General features: G+C 39.6%; 2 protein-coding genes across 3 annotated transcripts in view; one reads left to right on the top strand and one right to left on the bottom strand.

Annotated features, from left to right (window-relative positions):
- Positions 1 to 5047, top strand: part of LOC145779393 (adenylate cyclase type 9-like) — a 55505-nt gene extending 50458 nt beyond the window's left edge. For both annotated transcript variants that reach the window (XM_082590974.1, XM_082590973.1), the window contains 2 exons: positions 262 to 334; positions 1645 to 5047. In XM_082590974.1, coding sequence (XP_082447100.1) covers positions 262 to 334; positions 1645 to 1739 — 168 coding nt within the window. In that variant the 3' untranslated portion in view covers positions 1740 to 5047. The remainder of the gene's footprint in view (positions 1 to 261; positions 335 to 1644) is intronic.
- Positions 5048 to 5816: 769 nt separating this feature from the next.
- Positions 5817 to 18962, bottom strand: LOC145779534 (uncharacterized). The gene is made up of 13 exons (XM_082591140.1): positions 18770 to 18962; positions 18586 to 18699; positions 18221 to 18329; positions 17684 to 17816; positions 16833 to 17013; positions 15324 to 15701; positions 13097 to 13295; positions 12558 to 12690; positions 12150 to 12285; positions 10962 to 11096; positions 10515 to 10616; positions 9950 to 10267; positions 5817 to 7342 (listed from the first exon to the last, which is right to left on the bottom strand). Exons 1-13 carry the CDS (start codon positions 18875 to 18877, stop codon positions 6620 to 6622), a joined length of 2769 nt encoding a protein of 922 aa, XP_082447266.1. The 5' UTR covers positions 18878 to 18962; the 3' UTR covers positions 5817 to 6619.
- Positions 18963 to 19788: the final 826 nt, after the last annotated feature.

The raw sequence follows: 19788 nt of genomic DNA, 5'->3' as shown, positions 1-19788 counted from the left end.
AGAAGAGACGTTAACAGTCAAGCCGAAAGGCTTAAGCAACATTTTTAAGAAGTGTCAATCTGTAGTGCATCAATCGAATCTGGAAGACTCCATAGAAGAAAAGATGCAAGTATCCAAGCTCGGAGAGTTTTCTCTCCGCTTTTTACGCAATAAAATTGTGAGACAACTCAAGCCCTCCCCTATTTGTTGTAACTTCTTCGTAATTCATTCACCTGAGATGAGTTGATGTTAGAATGTAATTGACATATTTGTTGCTTGCAGGTTTCTGAGGAAAGCATGAATGCTTTGAAGGATCACTACAATTTCTCTTTCTGCGGCGAAAAGTTTATTAAAGGTAAGTTACCACGTCGACTTTAAGAAGTTACTTATTGATAGCTGGGATGTATACGCTCGAACTAAAAACGTTTCTTCGGAGGTCTGGCAACACTCAGATATTGTACCCGATTTGTTTTGAATGTGAAACATGCAAGAAGATTGAAGCAGGAATGGTTGGTCTTGTTGAAAAACTGAATGACGAAGTTGAATCAGTGAATGCCTTTTGCTATCTTGGAGATAGATTGAATGCAAGTGGTGGTTGTGAAGCGGCAGTGACTGCAAGAGTGAGGTTTGGTTGGGTCAAATTCAGAGAGTTGTTATGTGGTAGAATATTTCCGTTGAAAATGAGAGGAAGAATTTATACTAGAAAGTGAGACATGGTGCTTACGGGAAAACGAATTGGCGACTATAAGAAGAACTGAGAGAGCAATGTGTGGTGTGAAGCTGATGGACAAAAGGATTACTGAAGAACTTATGAACTTGCTTGGGTTGATAAGTTGGCGAAAGCGAATGGAGTGAGGTAGTATGGGGATGTTTTGAGAAGGGATGAAGATGATGTTTGAGAAGAGCGCTGGAGTTGCAAGTGGAGGGTCGTAGGAAACAAGGAAGACCCCAGTAAAGGTGGAAAAGGCAAGTTGAGGAGTAAAGCAGCAATGTTGGCTTGACGAGAGGGCGCATCGGCACGACGCAATTTGATTGGCCGATGAAACCAGGCGAATTGCCTGGTTATAAAACTCCCCGCGTTACTCTCGCGAGAACGAAAAACTGCTATAACTTAACGTAGCCTAAAATCTGTTAAACACGTCACTGTTTGTGACTTATTTATCCAGCTCGCTAAAACCCGTTCTTTTTACATTGATGCAACTCTTGCAATCGTTGAATTAATGCAAAAAGACTGGTTTTTGCGAGTTGGATATGCTTCACATATCCCATTTTTTTTGACTTGTGGAATTGAAGAACTATTTTAACCAAAACGTAAAACGTCATTCATTGCGCCAAATTCGTGTACAAACTGTGACCTCACGGTCCGATCATTGAAGTTGTTATTTCGTAGTTTCCATTTGAATACCAACTACTAAGTTTCGCTTAATGAATTCTGCTGTTCATCCGTACCAAACTAGGCATGCACTTGGCTGCTATCATTCACCCGAATAAATGAAGTTATTTCGATTTAAGCCACCTCTGGTATTTGATGTTTAATCTTGTTGTTTCTGGCCTGCCTTCAAGGTCTGTATAGTAGATGTTTCCTAAGGATCCTGGTGCATAATTATCACACGGGTAGTTGTTGTTAACATTTTAATGCTGATCTTCTCTTCATTCCATCTCCAGGTAAAGGGCAGATGCGGACATACCTCTTGGTTCGCGATGACGAACACTCGCGGCAGATCATCCCGAATCCAGGGAGAGATTACGAGCCATTTTGAAGGTTCTTGGCCCTTCTGATGAATGGAACGATAGACTATCGCCAGGGTACAATCTCGCTCAACCGGCCAACGGGTGTTTGTCTTACGTTAAATTACCATTTTCTAACGTAAAAAGACAAGAACACGCGCGTGGAAGCGCGTATCTGATCAAGAGACCACTTATGCTTTGCATTTATTCAATGGCGTGGCAACGTAGCGCAATGTTAAAAGAATCATTTCTGTAACTCGTTTATAAAAGTTCTTTAAACACAAAACCATATCGGAATTCGTAGCCTACCGATTACAAGGCGACGCCAGGCATCTGTTTCTCCACTTTGTGGCTACTAATCTCACCACACAACGCGACTCAACCTTGGAGAAAGTATGGCTCTCTTTGCATCGTCACCCTCAACATAAGGCTGTGCATTCCTATTTTACGCAAACCTGCTGTTAATACGTTTATTTTTAGCGCCACTTATCGACGCGTCGTTTTATTTCTTACGTCCACGTGAGGAAACAACGCTTTTATAAAACTAAATAATGTGATTTTTCCTTCTCGGGCACCGCGAATTATTTTTTCTTCACAATATGTTTTGTTTGTATTTTTCTTGTTTCGTTAATCAAGATGGCATCGAATTTTGTTGCTTCAACTTTAAGAAAACAAATAGAATGATCAACTTGTTTGGACTTTAGCAATGGCACAACTGTGGGTTTTTACCATTGAACAACGTCATTTTACCTATAATTGACATTAACCCTTAATTGCTGTTATCAAAGCTGTGTCTTTTAGAAAGCTTAAACCGGAATGAAACTTGTTTCTTGTTGATTTTTTTCAAATACGTTGTCAATGTTACTGCTTTTTCAATTAATTAATCAGCACTTTTTAAGCATTTTCTATGACTTTTGTGGTTTACTTCTATTGCTGACATACTTATTATCATTGCCCTCATCATAGTGCGTCTCAGCTGCTTTTGAGCTTCAGATTCAACATAGTTCGAAGCGTATGAAACGCAGTCGCTTTGCACAATCTTCGTCAGCATCTTGGATTTTGATGATATTTTCCAGCATTAGTGATAAACTTTCAGTGCACGTTTTACACCAGCGTCATTTGAACTGCGTCGATGCGGAAACGCGATCTGGGTCTCTCGCTCGGTCGGCTTCCAAACTTGCCTCGACTGGCGAGTTCTTTACATTCATTCAACGCCGCAGACGTTGAATCAATGTAAAAACAACAGATTTTGCTGTCTGGGTTGTAACAGTTTCATTTTGCAAGGTCATCTGCTAGGGACCAAAAATACTGAGTCATGCTCGCAACACACAAGTCTTGTTTTAATTGTGCTTAACCGGCATTTTACGTCAATATCGCTTCTCTTCAGTTGCTCGATGACGTCATCACTGATGACGTTGAAGTTATATGAGAATATCCCAACTGCTCATAAGGTTGTTTGCCTTGTTTTTTATTGTATCATTCTCATGCAAAAGTTTCTAGACTGCAAATCAGTCGTTTTTTACATTGATTCAACGTCTGCAGACGTGTGATGACGGTGAATCAATGTAAAAACGACTGATTTGTTGTCTAGGTTATCGTATATCTTACAAACCAAGAGAAGATGACCAGTGACCACATGCAATAACCCAGGGTGACAGCTCCTCTGCGCTATAACATGATGATACGTTCTGATAGACTTGCTTTCTTGATACGTTGTTTTCATACTGATTCAACGTCGCCAAACGTTAAAGCAACGAATCAGTTCTTCGTTACTGCCTTTCAATTCCATCTACAGTGGCAATACCAGTTGGTTATACCGTATTGTTACTGATCTATCTGTTTCTGATGAAAAACACGTTATTTTGCGTTTTTTCAAAATCATATTACGTTTAACTAACGTTCAGTACATTAGCAAATCGTGTTCACTTTGAGTTGGAGTGTCGCTGTGTGAACCAGTCGTGTTGTTATCCTTCAGTTCTTTAGAATCTAGCAGCAATCCAGCATGAATATGTGCACGACATCACCTTACAGTCCGTACCATTGCCTTCATTGTCGGTTTTAATGGCCAACGATTGCAGCCACAATTGTGTTTTGTGACCAGATACAAAACAACAATGTAGAGAGCGGTCAGTAACTAATCTTGTGAAACTACGTTTGATTGTTTTTTCTATTTTGTGATTATTGACATGCTGTGCATCTGGCGCTGTAGTAGGTATTTGAACTTTATGCTTTGCTGCGACGAAGTTCTATGATAGAAAAGGTTTTTGATGGTAGCATCATTCTATTTGGGTCCAGTCAACCCATGTAGCGGTTCATCCCAGAACCTCCACGCATTACAAAGTCTTTTTCTCTAAAAGTTACTAGATTTTAAGCCGAATTGTTGACTGAGCCCGCCCCTACTTTCCCGCTATAGCGAACTGACATCTCCTGTCCATCATTAATTTTAACCAATCAGAATACTTTTTTTGATCAATGTTGTCTTTCAGTTATTTCCTTTATTGTTACCGGCTTTAATTGTACGGAGCCTTTTTGATTTTACGTTAGACTGACGTACAATATGTATATGTGACGATAAAGAAACGGTTTTACTGCATCAGTTTGACGTTTTGTCATTACGATGGTTTGATGTTTTGCTGCAAACTATTTTCCCGGTATAAAAACTTATTTTTGCATCGATTTAACGTCTGCAGACGTTGAATCACTGTAAAAAATTGCTGATTTTCAGCTGAGCTATTTCGTTGTCGGTTCGTTATATTGTTGGAATGTTACAAATTCAACGTCAATGTTATGATGAATCAACGCGAAATCAGGATCTTCATCTAACTGAGTCCTGATGCGCCATTGCAACGTGTCTACAAATTGTGTTTGAAACTAGTTTGTTTAATGGATTTCGACGTAGGGGTTTTTTGCGTTTGTGTCAGTTTCTACACACTAAGCAAATTGTAATCAATTTCAAACAACCTCGCAGCACCAAATATTGAAATCCTTTTACCGGCAGCAAATGTTCTCCGTTTGCTAAACGTTGTCAACTTTTGGTTGCTGGTTCTTAGGCAAGTCACTTTTTACGTCTCCGTTCACTTTGATAAAGACACGTATGAGACACGTGTCCAAAGAGAGATACGTGTCCAAAGCTTCAATCAATATTCTAATATGTGGATTTGCGGATCCCATTGCAAGGAGAGGGTAGAGTTACCGTAAACCTTTAGCTACCTTTTGTTTATCGACTCGTTTTCTGATACCTCCAGTTGGGGTTTGGATTGGTTTTTAGTTAATAGTTTATATGCGTCGTTTGTGCGTTCACTTGTGTATGTTACTAATAAATATCTCTCTAGTTAGTGAGCGCATTGCTGTCGTGTGAAGGGAGGTTTGGTTTTCTGGAAACAAGATGCTTCGTTTGATTAGGTGCAGGATGATAATGCTTTGATTTAAATCGTCTTCGTTCTGGTATTTGTCGTATCCAGGCTTACACCTGGTGGTTGAAGATTTAGACTAAATGAACGGGAAGGCAAGAAAGCCAATCTTCGTGTCCTCCTTCAGGCATGCCTTTTGGTGTCCTGCCAAAGACACAGCCGCATGCTCTTGAGCGGTGTCGAACCGGCGCTCTTTCGATTGATTGACTTTTGCTTTCAGTTCTGGTGTTGATCGCTTCTAACACAACATGCTTCATTGGGGTTTGTGTGACACACCAGCCTATGTTTGTGGCGAACCTCAATCAGCACATCATAAATCACTGTCCAGTGTTTCGACCTGCAGAGCATGTGGATCTCATGGACCCTGATATGAAGACATTGCACAGCAATTGGGAAATGTTGCCTCATAAGCAAGAAGAATATTAAGTGCAAATTTCTCCTTTGTGGGGCAAACCGCAAAGTGGAGGTCAAGCATTCTAGCCAGCAACATACGTCTTTCGGACATAGATTCAACGTATTTAGATTGTAAAAAAGACCGATTTTGCTGGATCAGACAGGGTTGGTGCTCATGTTAATTTCGTCTCGGTCTGAATGTATGCAGATGTCGCTCGTGTTTGGTGAGCAAACGTCTGAATCCACATGATCCGACTTGCAATGTCCTGTGATGGCTTATATCGTATTCAACAGTGTGTAGTCGCAACAAAATACAACCATTTTATTTTGTGTCCATTGTGACAACACGCAATACAACGTAATTACAGATTTGACATAACAGACATTGGGAAACAACGAATGACTTTTGCCTCCAGTTATCGAGTCAGTTGCTCTCACTTGGTGGCCTCTGCTCTTTGGTCGTTTACATGACACTTGATTGCCACAAATCCTTTTGGTAGGCTAAACATTTTTTTATAATAAACTAACTATTGGGCTATCCAGAGTTGTTAAAGATTTCGATTACATGAACTGGAAGGCAAAGAAGCCAATCTTTGTGTCCACCCTGAGACAAGCCATTTAAGATGGCTAAAGCTAAGATGGCGATGGCATTTAATCTTGCCAATGACACGGCCTCTTGAGCGGTGTCGAACCAGCGCCCTTCCGATTGACGTATCGGGTTTCTCCACTCGGTTATCCAGTCGATTGTTGTTTAACTGCAACTTAGTGATGCAAACGCAGAAAGCTAATGAAGCGCAACAGCGTTCTCAGCCAGTAAATCAGTAGTTTTCATATTGATTCAACGTCTGTAGACCATAAATCAATGTAAAAAACGACTGACTTGCTCGCTGGGCTAGTGTTATAATACAAGGTGATAAAAATGATGGCTAATACAAAATATTTCCAGTGTCAGAATGCTGCAAAGATATCAACTTGTTTTTGACATCACGTGCATACTGGAGACCTTGCAATGATGAAAAAGCGGCGATGTGGTGCATGTACTCCTGGAACAAGTTTAAAAGTTCACGATCTGGATTCTAGAACCTCGCTAAAGCGCATTGATTTCTGCACTATTTTGCTCCCAATCTATAATACGGTCTATTTAACATCCAGGAATCATCATCTCTTACTGTTCGTGGACTGGAAGAACTGTTGCATGAGGACATAGATGACGTTGAAGAGCAGCCTTCTTTTTTTCTTCTCGGAAGCTCTGGGCTCTCCAAGGTGACTGGCTTTTGAAGAAGCGAGTTGTATTTGTCAAATATACGAAGACGATCTAATGCTTTTATAGCGTCCTGTTTTGCATCTGCTTTGCTCCGCTTTCGTCGCCTACGACTTTGTGAAAGTGACATCTCAGTTTCATCTTCTGATGCACTTTTAACATCACTCGTGTCTGAGGTCACACTTTCGCTGTGTGCATCACTTTGCAGTTTGGTCGCTTCTGAGTTCTTGAAACTTTTACTTCCTTCTATTTCGATCCCCCTGGTATTAGAGGTGTCAGTGACATTGTCGCTCTCGGAGGAGCTTTCTTCACTCTCGGTGATTTCAATTTCAACAATTTCGTATTCGTCGCTGTCATACTCATCTCCTTCTTTCCAGGAGAGGATTTCTTCTGCTTCACTTAAAGAAGAAGAAGAGGATACTTGTCTGCAGTCAACCCCAAGATGGGAAAGAGACTCGTTATTTCTGACCAATGGAGGCAACGGCGAGAGTGGTATTTCTTCTTCTTGGTCAAAGATTCTGGATGGATCGACAATAAGTTCTTCAGAAGAGCTACGGGATTCTCTTTGTTCCTGTGGAGATGACAAAAATTAGCAGTTGGTAGTAGAAAATCACATCACCCAAAATTTATCTATCCCACTGAAAACTACCACTGCTCTGGGTCCCAGTACAAAAAAAATCGAACCCATTTTTAAATGGCAAAAGATAGCAATAAACATTGCAAAACCATCAAGTTTAAATATTTTTTAACGCCATTTCAAGCAAACAAAATCTTGTAACATTTGTGACGTAAATGTATTTAAGCTAATGGTCCTGGCCATCGCACATGGTTCATACATTCCCCATCATTAACCTCCGATTAACTGGTTCTGTTCTAGGGTGGTTTAATAATGCCGGGATTATTGCCTTGTGGCTGACGAGAACGTAGTTGAGTTGAATGATATTATTCAAACGCCGTAAAACAAAATAGAACGATTGTAATTCTTTCATATATTCCACTGTGTTAAGTCGATATGGCCTGCGTAGCAAAGTGATGACGCCCTGAACAACTCTCAGAAGAGCGTCGGACCGTCGGGTTGACACCTTTTGAGAGCACGCAGCAGTGTTTGTGGCCGGACACTTAACGACATGCTTAACCCTTATTACTAGATTTACACGTGTTGTCTTGTTCTTGCCAACATTTTGCCTACGGCAACTTCTACAAGTTACCCAGTAGAGTGAATAGACGCTTTGCGTCTATTTATCTTTTTTTGGAAGTTACGTTTTGCTCAATCACTTGTAACACACAAAAATAAGCATAAGCGTCTACAGCTGGGCATGGCATATAAAGAATGGGCGTGTTACCTATAGAATTTCAAAAAATGGATTACAACTTTATTTTGGAGTTTAACCGAACGTTGATTTGAATGCCTATCCCATAGATTGTCAAGCGCTAAACATCATGGCTGCGTGCAACGCGCACATAAATTCCAACGATTTGAAAAATAATATGCGGATCGCTTGTAGCAAATCTTTTTGGATTCTTTCTTTTTCATTTTGCCTCTCCCCATTGGAACCTTCTGCCGGTGGGAAAAATCAAAGTATAGAAACTGGTACAACTTGCTTAACAGTTGGTTATGTATGCGATGACTTTCTAATACAGCCGTAGGAGAGTAAAACATTTTTTTGGGGGGAACAAAATTTGCCCAAATTTTGTCTTTGCAAATATATTTTCCAAAATCTAGCATTACTCACAATCTCTGAGGTAGTGTAGTCTAATAACTCCACAGTCATCAACTTGGTCTTGTACGAAAGCACAAGCAACAAAGCGTACAACAGCAAAACAAGGTTGAATTAACTTTAATCTACACTCATAGACCTGTCTGTGTCCCAATTGAATAAACCATCAAATGGAAACTTTCTCGTGGTACAATATATATACATATTAGAACTACCTGGATTCAACAACAATTTGAAGTGGGACTTCAGCAATAACTGGACAACAGTGGTATCTATGTTGCCAGATTATTTGAAAATCTCCAGCCCAATTGCAATAAAAAGGCCTGACTAAAAGCAGCTTAATCTTTTCATTATGATGATAGTCCAAAGAATCAGTATTTGTAAATTTGCATGGAAAAAGTCTAAATGACATCCTATTTACTTATCAAACCCATAACATCCATGCTACTTCAAACCCTCCAGCCTGGAAAGAATTTGACGGTTTATCACGCTATGCGCATCAAACTTGCACTTTTGTACAAAACCAGTTTTGGTGTCACAAATATCGATATCATATTACAAACAAATAATAGTCAATGTTGTCGAAACGTCATGGAAAGACTGATTTTCCCAAATAACTGAACATTTTTGCCCAAATTTGCAACGTTTTTTTTTTTTCAGCGGGGGAGCGACCGACCCCCTGACCCCATCTCCTACGGTTATGATTTCTAACAATGGCTATAATCTCAAGATGGTCATGTGTATCGTAGACAGACACCTTTGCTGCTTTTACCACAATCATCGCATCGTGGTTTTGTTTGTTTTTGCACATTCTACATCACGTCGTCTGAGCAAAAACAACGCCGGAGCGAAATCCTGTAGAGGTGGGATTCAATTTGTGGCAGAGAGAATTCAACCAAACTAGCCCCATCTCTGACGCTGTGTTCCTGATTAGTGCACATTGTGCGGGAAAACATTTTGTCTGCAAAATGTTTAAAAAAATAAGATAACTTAGGCTGCATTTTTGAAGTCAAAAAACTGAAAGCTGAGTTGAAATTATCTGTTACGTAAGCACAGTGCCTTCGCAATCCTTTGTCATTGTTGGAGGACAGCCCTAAAAATAAACCATAGCAAGCACTGTATACTACCAATTAGGTTTGGGGGCTCTGTCAACAAAACGTTAACAGAAATATGGATAAGGTTAGTGGACACAAAAACTGGCTTTATTGCCTTCCCACCATTTGATTTAAATCATCACCCACTAGGCATTAGCGTGAATACTAAACAGCTACAGTGCTATCTTCTCGAATTGCTCATTGCGCAGTCCGGTTCGTTGAGATGCCTGAATAGTAACAGCGAATGAACAATATGAGATTTTTTGATGTTTTGCAATTTAATCTTTGAATATTCACCACCAAGTTTTATCAGACTTAAGGAAAATAATCACAACTTGCTTTTTGTTTTCCTTTTATCCAACTTACGCTATCGTCATTGCTCGATGAGGAACCTCCTCCAGTAGGCGATGTAGACGTCGGTGCTCTGGATGTTGTTTTAGACGAGATTATTGCATCACTTTCTAAACTGAAGCCTCTCTGGGGAGTTGATGTCCTTGGAGGAGTTGATTTCCTTGGAGGATTTGATGTCCTTGGAGGAGTTGATGTCCTTGGAGGAGTTGATGTCCTTGGAGGATTTGATGTCCTTGGAGGAGTTGATGTCTTTGGAGGTGTGGATGGATGTGGATCGTTTGATGTCGAGGTCGATGCTTTTGGTTCCGGAGATAATCTTTGCTCGGCTGTGTTCTAAATGCATCAAATGTATGAGCGCTAGGTTTTCAACCTGCCTCAGAACATCCCAGAAAAATACGTCATTTTTACATTGATTCAACGTCTGCAGACTGAACCAATGTAAAAATGACGGATTTTGCTGTCTGGAATATTTTTGTCATCGAAAAAATCATACGTTTATCCTTTGGCAATTTTTATCAACTTAAAATCAAACATTTTTATTCTAAGAACATCATAATTCAAACACCTCAGTCGAACCCACCTCCTTGCTTGCATGGGTTTCTTCTGTCTTCCCTAGAAGACGAGATACAAACCATTGTTCTAGAAGAGCGTATTGTGTTGGGGACATTTCTTTCAGGACTTTCTGTAAATGTTGATTACTTTAATCAAACACCTTCTTTTTGAAAAAAACAGTTAACCTATGATAAAAATATACAAACGAAAGAAAAGTATTCTCGATGTGTATAGCCTACTATTGTTGGTAAGTAAAGTGTTGCCAAAACTGTACATGTCACAAAGAAAAAATCCTCCAAAGAATGATTAAATGTGTTTTTTGTACTAACTTTTTGATGTAACTTACAAGATATGATCAGCTAAATAACTGAAAATAATTTTCTTCCAACTTGCTTATGTTGGTCTGGGTTCTGCGGGGTTTAAACTTATATTTCAATAATGTTGTGTGTGGTTCTCTCAGCTGCTAAATAAACACCTGAACATCTTTGTCTTCAATCACCCCATTTCGATCTACAGAAATCCCTTGTTGATTCATCTGTTTCAGTTTGATGGCTTTTTCGTTTCGGTACCACTCACTGCTGGATTGCTTGCGTAGTTGTGGGTGATTCGTCTGCAAGAAGTTAGGCTAATAAACGTTTTTTAAGTTTTGAGTATTTGGAATATTGCTCATAAAATCATGTGAAAAATGAGGCAAACGGCTTTCTTGTGCCACTTGGTCTGAAAACACTTTTTCCAAGTTATAATGGATATTACTATCAAATCAAAACAGTTCACAGTCATTGGTGTTTTAAGATTTTAGAGCTTGAGCACTTAGTGGTACTTTACTCTGAAACTATTACGTGCAACAACATGTAGGCTGCATTATAAATTAATTGCTTGCGTTCTTTCGATGACTATAGACTAAACTATCACAAAATGTTGACATGATAACTAGCTTTTGATCAAGGGAACTGAAACAGGTAAAACTACATGTTCAGCAGCAAATGGCACAACGCAGAAGCATATTAAACGAAATGAAGAACTTTGTAGAATACAAAGTTCTTTTGCGTTTCTACAAAATTCTTCACTCATTGAATATACTTCTATGTTGTGCCATTTGCTGCTAAACAGATAGTTTTACCTGTTTCAGTCCCCTTTATAAAGTCAGTCACACTGACTGACGAAACGTCGGAAATACGTCCCTCTTAGTCTACAGTCACCGCAAGAACGCAATAAATTAATTTATAATTATAATGCCTCGTGAATAGTTCCATCTACCTTGTACTCTCAAAACAAATAAAATTAATAATCTGTCTGTCACTGTCATAACCTACTTTAGTTAAACAGAAGTATTCAGATCCCCGTCCGAAAACCAGCTGGGACATGGCCTCTCTAGACTTGCCTCATCAAGGCGTAACCGTTTGCTCACTGGTGTTGGACGCTATGGTGCAGACATGTTGCGCTGGGGCTTGGCAGAGAGTGCTGCTTGTGAGTGTGGCGAAATGCAGACGGCAGCCCACATTATCAAGGATTGCCGGCTATACAGACCACCCCATGGTATGGAAGGCCTAATTTCCATCGATGACGACACCAGGCAGTGGCTAACCAACGGATGCCCTGACATATAGCGACAACACGAGAGGAGAAGTTAAACAGAACAAAGGAGCATATCAAGTTCACCCACTTGACCGGACTGCGACCTTTTCCTTTGCTCAATCACTCTTTTCTTCCTGACATCATCCATGTTTCGCGTCAGAGTGTTGTTTGCTGCCATACGTGGCCCTGGGTTGGCAAATTGGTATCCAAATCGCAAGAGGGCTCTGAAAGACCAAAACTGCTTAACAGCTCGTGGTTGGTGGTTTTATTCCGACCCAAATGAATTACTGTAATTTGTATCTTGAAAGATCTACACTCTACAGTAGACCCCTAAATTGGCATCTTGAGAGAGCAAACCTATACGCTTTAACGTTAGACAGCTCGGATGACTGTATTGTCGTCACATTGTAGTAAACCACTGTATGTTATATACCATGTGGGTATAGCCTACCCGTAGTCATGGTATAACTAATGTTGTACTATAATATTAACCCACTTGTTGTCTTTCAAGACCTTTGAAAACTCGTGTTCAACTTTGGCGCCGAAAATATGACGTTGATTGTCGATTCTCAACTCGGTCAAGGTCATGTTTCTCCGCAGTGCCACCACGAGGCGAAGGGCAGCATCACCTGGCAAGAGTTTGAATAACTTAGGTTAGGCTGTGTATTATTTCTTATCTTGTGTTTTGAAGCGTCAGTGATAGCTCAACAAAACATGTTAAGCTATATACCCATGTTAAGGGCACCACATCTTTGCAAAACTTGTGTTTTATACTAGAGCGATTTGTTGCACCAATGTTGCTTAATGTTGCACCAATGTTGCTTAATGTATTGAATATTCTGTGGCTTGTTAAACAGAAAGGAAGCAACATTTCAGAGCATCCAATCGGCCTTTTTTATTGATTACTTGTGGTAATTTTTATCCTCAAATTGATAATGCCCCTTCAAAAACTTAATTCTGACAGTTTCTTGTACGTGTAGGGGCTTCGGAGGCTGGCACAGACTCAGTCAACAAAAACAAAGAACTTTTACTTACCAGTGATGAAGTTTGATTCCACATTCAATGTCTCCAGCGAGGAATTTCTTTTCAACATGGACGCCAAGGATCGTGCTGGTCTGTCAGTGAGACCAACATTACAGAGACACAAGCTCTTAACGTGAGTGTTGCATTCCATGGCTGAAGCAAGTTCTTCAAATACTTCCATGTCCACGTTTTGAATGTTGTTCAAGTTTACCTGAAAAGAAAGTTTGCGTTCTGGTCAGTAAAGGCGTATCTAACATAGAACAAATTTGAACTCTTAGCTGCGTGTATTTTGGAGGGAAAGCTGTAGGCTATGTATAGTAGGTAAAGGCCCCATACTCAAATTCTGAGCTTTGGGGAATGAGAAGATAAGGTTCTCATTATACTAAGCCTTCGGCACTAAGGAGAGTAGGGTGGCCAATTTCTTTCTCTCGGCCGCCTTTACTTCAGCAACTACGCCCACCCAATTTATTATACCTTGAGTAGAGGTGAGCGGTGTTTTTCAAAAACCAGCTGAAGCCGGGAGTCAAACCAGGTTTGCAGAACTGGAAAGCCAACGCTTTATCCGTTGCGCCATCCCACCGCCGCTATGTATAGTACATACACCAAAATAAATTACATGATGTTTCCTATGTAAGACACGCTTACTCTGACTAAAACTCGCATTTACTCCCCTGGAAGTAGGGCCGTTGTGAAAGTAATTTAGGCCTAGTGGGGCTACTAATGACAATTTTTGGGCACCAGATTAAAACACCTCTAAAAAAAGAACATGACAACTCTTCGAAAAAACTCAAAGAAAGAGAAAATACCAGTGAAAGCATCGAGAGAGGTTGTGGTTTTCTTTAATAAAAGCATGAGTTGTCGCCAAAATGTAAGATTCCACGCTTTCTCATTTACTAGCAAGAATGTAAAGTTTGTTAAAAAATTAGTAATATGTCTCATTTGATGCGGTTGAATTTGTAGCAATTTTGGCACAAGCTTTGTCAATTTAAAAAGTGTGTAGACTTTTCTTAAAGCAATATGTGAAGCCTTCACGCAGACAAGCAAGAAATTAGATGATTTGCTAGAAAACAGTACATGTGAAAAATTACAAAAATAGGCCAGGAAAACATTCTCTTTAGATAAGAAAGGTGGAAACATTTCGGACGGATTTTCAAGTCTTCACTCAAAGAACGACGCAGCACGATTTTGGCCTATAGTGAGAATGTAGCCCACAGAGTTTTTTCAAAACAAATTATTAAAATCTTTTCGAATTGATGAAAAAAAAAAAGATTTAAAACCTAACTTTAATTTTAAACCGAACCTTAAACTCTAATCACTGCATACAAAGTGTAGGCTACGTCATCGAATGCGAATAGAAAAGATGTACTACGCCACTAAGTAAGAAATAATCAAAACAAGCTTAAATTTGTTAAACATTTCTGTAAAGAAGCCATTCATACCCTCAAACGGTCTAATTGTTTTTTTAGACCTCAAACTTTACGCCTACCTATCGTTCGATTCCTTCAATTTTTTGCTCTTTGAAACTCTATTGCTCCGCAATTGTTTTTTCAGACCCCTACTGAAGTTGATGTGTTCGCTTTATTCAACCCGTCACTGTATTTTACAGGGTGGGTAGTTAAAAAGACCAGTGATCTATTTGGGGATATTAACATCATGACTTTGCGTACGTGCTGCAGCTTTGAATGTTGTGTAGTTCCCAGAGGGATCGCATTGAAAACCAACCGACAGCTGAGATCATCAAACACAGGCGCAACTAAACACAAAGTTCTACTCTGTGGAAAGCAGCTGTCAGGATGTTCGCGTTTACGTGGTAAAAGCTTGCTGCCTGGAGGTAACAACAAACTTGTTTCCAAATAACAAAAACTTTGTTTTATCTGAGAAGAAAAACGAACAGAGCTCAAAATGTAGAAACTCAACGCTTAGTTTGGTAAACGTTCAAAACTTAAATTGTTTGCACATTCAGTGTCAATGCCCATATTTAAATACAGTACTTAGCATCTAATTAAAGTAATTTGTGTTTGTAAGCAACAAAACAACAGACTCCCAATTTTCTCACTTTGCCCACTCAATGCTCACCGCATCATCAATGTACAGTAATCAACAGTGCATGCAGACTCATGACGACAGACACGTAACCAATATGGGGCAGAGTGTCAACCAATCAGAGTGTGTCTATGTCAAACTGGCCCGTAAGCAAAAGAGGTTGACGACCCCTGACCTAAAGTTCAGTTTTACTTACTTCCGTAAGGTTTTCATCGTCTTCCCAAACTCTGAGTATAGTGTCCTCGACGCTATTCGGATTGATAGATAGTTCTCCAATGACGTCATAAGACTCCGCGCTAGTGCTGCCATTGGTTGTGGATGACATTGTTTCATCACTTTGGACGCGATCCTTTGGAAACGAACGCGCGTTTAACTTTCGATGGACATTATCGTTAGCACTGGCAACATATTCGTCGGTTGGCGGATAGCTGTCGTCCAAACTAGTTTCGCTCTGTGTGAGTTCTCTTGGTGCAACATTTTCCTTGATCGATTTCTCTTTGACTCCGGATGTGATGTGGTCCAGGGATACCCCATGAAGCATGTCGTTCACCTTGGCCGGTTCTTTTGTTTTCACCTGAAATATTTCTAAATTCATAACGTTGAATTATCAGACAGAAAAATCCGCCATTTTTACATTGATTCAACGTCTGCAGACGTTGAATCAATGTAAAAATGACGGATTTTTCTGTCTGAATTCATAACGACATCTATACGCAATAGATATATTATTCCCGTAATTTTTTTTTTTTTTTGTCGTATCCAGGCTTACACCAGGTGGTTGAAGATTTAGATTAAGTGGACGGGAAGGCAAGGAAGCCAATCTTCGTGTCCACCTTCAGACATGCCTTTAAGTGTCCTGCCAAAGACACAGCCGCATGCTCTTGAGCGGTGTCGAACCAGCGCCCTTTCGAGTGCCGTTCCAGGGTTCTCACCACTCGGCTATTGAGTAAGCTTTTTAAAATTTCATCCTAGAAGTTTTTTGTAAATCTGCATGTAGAGGTTTTGAACCACGGACTCATGTCGATTGCCGAGGTTAACAGAGTGAAGTTTTTTATTGTATTTGCAATATTGCGCCAATATAATATTCTATTCGTTGGAAATTGCTAAATGGACAGCCGTTCTAACAGTAGGCTACACTGCTCGCCTGCGCACACAGAGATTTGAGCCAACGTTGCTCGTCTTGGCTTAATTTTGTCACTTAATAAAATGTTTACCAATGAAGCTGTATCACACGATAGTATTAGTAATATTTTCTATACATGCACTATAGGCTAGTATGTACGCTATATTATACGCTAGTATTGTATAGTAGTGTGATCTACTTTGATCATTCTAAAAAATGGATTTGAAGCTAACAGAGGATTTAAACATACTGTATATGTTTTCTAGCACCAGTATTCATGACAAGACCGAACACAAAAGAAATAAAACACATCAGTTAACAATTTGAAGCAAACTTCTACTGCACAACATTTGTGGTTACAATCATTCGATATGGAACTACACGCATAACAAAGTGAATATCTTGCGTGACAAACGAGTTGACAACGGTTCAGATGAAAGTGCTCACAAATCAAATAGTGAGGAAAGTTTCCATCAATACTTTAGCAAAGTTTGCAAATGATAGTAAGGTATAGTAGGCCTATTTGGCTTATAATAAATTGGTTTAGCTTACAAAAAAAGTTGGTATTAGAGCGAAACTGACCTTCCTTAGCTTGGGCCGAAGCGACAGCATTTCTTGTGTAATGAAACTGGTTTTTATGAGATCACTGTTTTTCTTTTCCTCATTTGCATGTTTAACGTTTTTTCGTTTCGTGTGATTGAAGCTGTTTTTTCGAGTGTACCTTCGTGATATGCCGCTGCTATTGGCTCTGCAGGTGCGACGTCTGAGCGAAAATGCATCCAATTCATTTTCAGTTTAGATCACATTTATGTTAAAGCTTAGTTTATCGAAAAAGTGAAATCACTCTTTTTATGAACGTAAACGTTTTTTTTGTATAGTTTACTACTACATTCTCCTTTTTTCATGCTTCTTCTTCTTCTATCGAGTGTTCTAAAGTTCGTTGATACACCACAGATTGACACATTCTTCCGCAACGGAGTTATACACTGACAGGTCCCACCTACTGCACCGGGTGGCAAGCCGAGGGCAAACAAGAAGGTGGTCCGCTGTTTGAGGCTCGGTGCCACAGATACATGCAACTGGGCCCGTGTCGTAGCCCCACTTTTTGATGCTGGGGCCAAGGGTATGTTGTTTCACCATACTAGGGTGTCGATTTGATTTGACCGTACACTCAGAGGCTACTGTAAAACAGACAATTGCCTGTAGCATCATCCGAAGACCCTTCTACAACATTTAGTAAATGATGGATGAGGAAATCATTGATGGTATGGTCCGCGATCTTCTCAGTGCCACACATGAAGGGAAAGGAAGACGTCATTTCCTGTGAGTAGCTCTGAACATCAGGTCACTGAATGTTGCCTGGTAGTTGATCTGAGCTATTTAAAAACTGCAGTTCAGTAAATAGCTGTTAATTAAAAAAATACATTATTTACTTTGCTCTCTTCTTCACCGCTTGAAGCAACTCCTTCTTCATTTCGCTTCCTTCTTCACTTTTTTGACGTCGTAGGCTTTCTCTTGACTTAGCTTTGCGCAAGGGAGGCACTTTGAATTGATGTGATGTTTTGTCTACAAGAATCAACTTTGATTAATCTGCTTTATCACATCCTGTAATGCAAAGACATACTGCGTAGTATGAAATATTCGAGTGGGTTTTACATTGAAGCAGTAAGTTTGCCAAAAGAAACTGCTGGGGCAAATATTTTAATGGTTGAAACAAAGAGTTTGTTTCAAAATATATAGCTACTGAATGTAGTTAAATATTTGTGAAACCTGATTCAATACAATGTCATTAAAACCTTGTAATAGCATTATTAAAACCCTTTTTGGGGAATGTAAGATTAAATTTTGGGGTGGTCGAGTGCTCTCCAAAGCTCTCTTGTGGCGACGTCCCTGCTCGAAAGGTCAGTGGAAAAGTGACTACCAAACACGCTTCAAAAGAAGGAAAAAAAAAAACATTAACTAGCTCTCACTCAATCGTTTCCGTTGGTCGTGAGGAGTTTCTACTGAATTTTGTTTTTCAAGCGATTTGTTTTTTTTCCTGATTTGGTTGATGCTTGGACGCTTGCGTGGTTCATTTGCCTAAAACAAAAGCATGACGTTGCAAGTTAAATGTCAACAAGCACAATGTTAATGGTCAGTGACGTGTCGTACGAGCAGTGGCAACTTTAAAGGATGCTATTTTAGATACTGCAAAATATATTTCATCGAGTAAAATATTGCTGTATTCAACTTCTCAAGTTTTCAGCTCTCATGTTTACCTACACACAAGCATTGCTGGTGTAGAGCACTTTTAATCTGTTTGATTTATTTTATTTCTTACATCACACACACACACCTTTTCATCTTCGGATGAGGACGAATATGGATCTGATGATGAGGAATACACATATTCATCCTCTTCAATTGTGTCTTCTGGAATTTTATTTAAAACTTCTCGATCTATTTCACCCTAAACAAAACAGGGTTATAAATCTAGAGAACGGTGAAAATCAAACAAGTTCATGGAGTCGATACTTTACCTCCAATTGTTGCAGTTCTTCTTGAGTTAAGTTTGCTAGAATTTCATCTTCATCCACATCCCTGTACTTCTCAAGCATAATCCCATATCTATCAGTTGGTCTTGCCATGTTTACAACAACAGCTGCAGTTGAAGTATGACTACTATAATTTCAACATTACATTAACAGTCTCTTACCTTCTCTATTTTGCTGCAACACTATACGTACTTTCATGTTAAGGGTGAAACCTTGAAATTGTAGTCTACTGCTAGTTGATATCCCTTAGAGGTAATGAGAATTGAGGAGGGTACAAATAAAACGTGACACCCGTCTGTACCGAGCTCCAACAGTGTTACATAGACCTGCCATTGTTGTCGAAACAAAATACCATTGTTGTTTTATGTTGTTGAATTAAACACCGCCAAAATTTTTTACTGCAGGTTGACTTGTAAAGTTGTTTCTTAGTGAAACATAACCTATTTAGGCTACACTAGTTTGCTAATTTATTGGAATAAAAAAAGGTTTTCAACTGCTTCTTCCTGAACTGACAGTTTCACCTTTTCATTGATCTCCTGTTTCCCAATATAATCCTATAATCTTATCCTATCTTCTTGTGAAATCAAGGCGTCTTGAATTGTCATCAACATTCTAGCGTACCACACTGAGCTATTGATATATATTTTCTTTGCTGACAGCTGCATGCATCCTGATACGTACGAATTGAATGTGGTCTGAAATCATTCGGTGTCTTAAACTAGAATTTGATCTTGCTGCTGTACGAAAATGTTTTCCTGAATAAAGACACCTCTGTAGTCGCCATATTCAAATCCTCAACATCCTGCGTATTCTGGCAATAATGAAACGATATGAGAAGAATTTTGCCAGCTCGGTCTGCGTTATCTGTTGATGCGAGTATTTCGTCAGACAGGCGTCAGTGGTAGATACTTTATCAAAGCATGACCGTTGAGCTGCTCAAACGTTTGTTATACATTCATTTGCGTCGTTTCAGCACGACGCAATAGCACATTGACGCAAAATTA

This window comes from Aplidium turbinatum, chromosome 11 (genome assembly GCF_918807975.1).
Source record: "Aplidium turbinatum chromosome 11, kaAplTurb1.1, whole genome shotgun sequence".
In the NCBI taxonomy this organism is placed as follows: Eukaryota; Metazoa; Chordata; class Ascidiacea; order Aplousobranchia; family Polyclinidae; genus Aplidium; species Aplidium turbinatum.
Note: the sequence above shows the minus strand (reverse complement) of the source record. Positions and strands in the feature narration are given on the sequence as shown.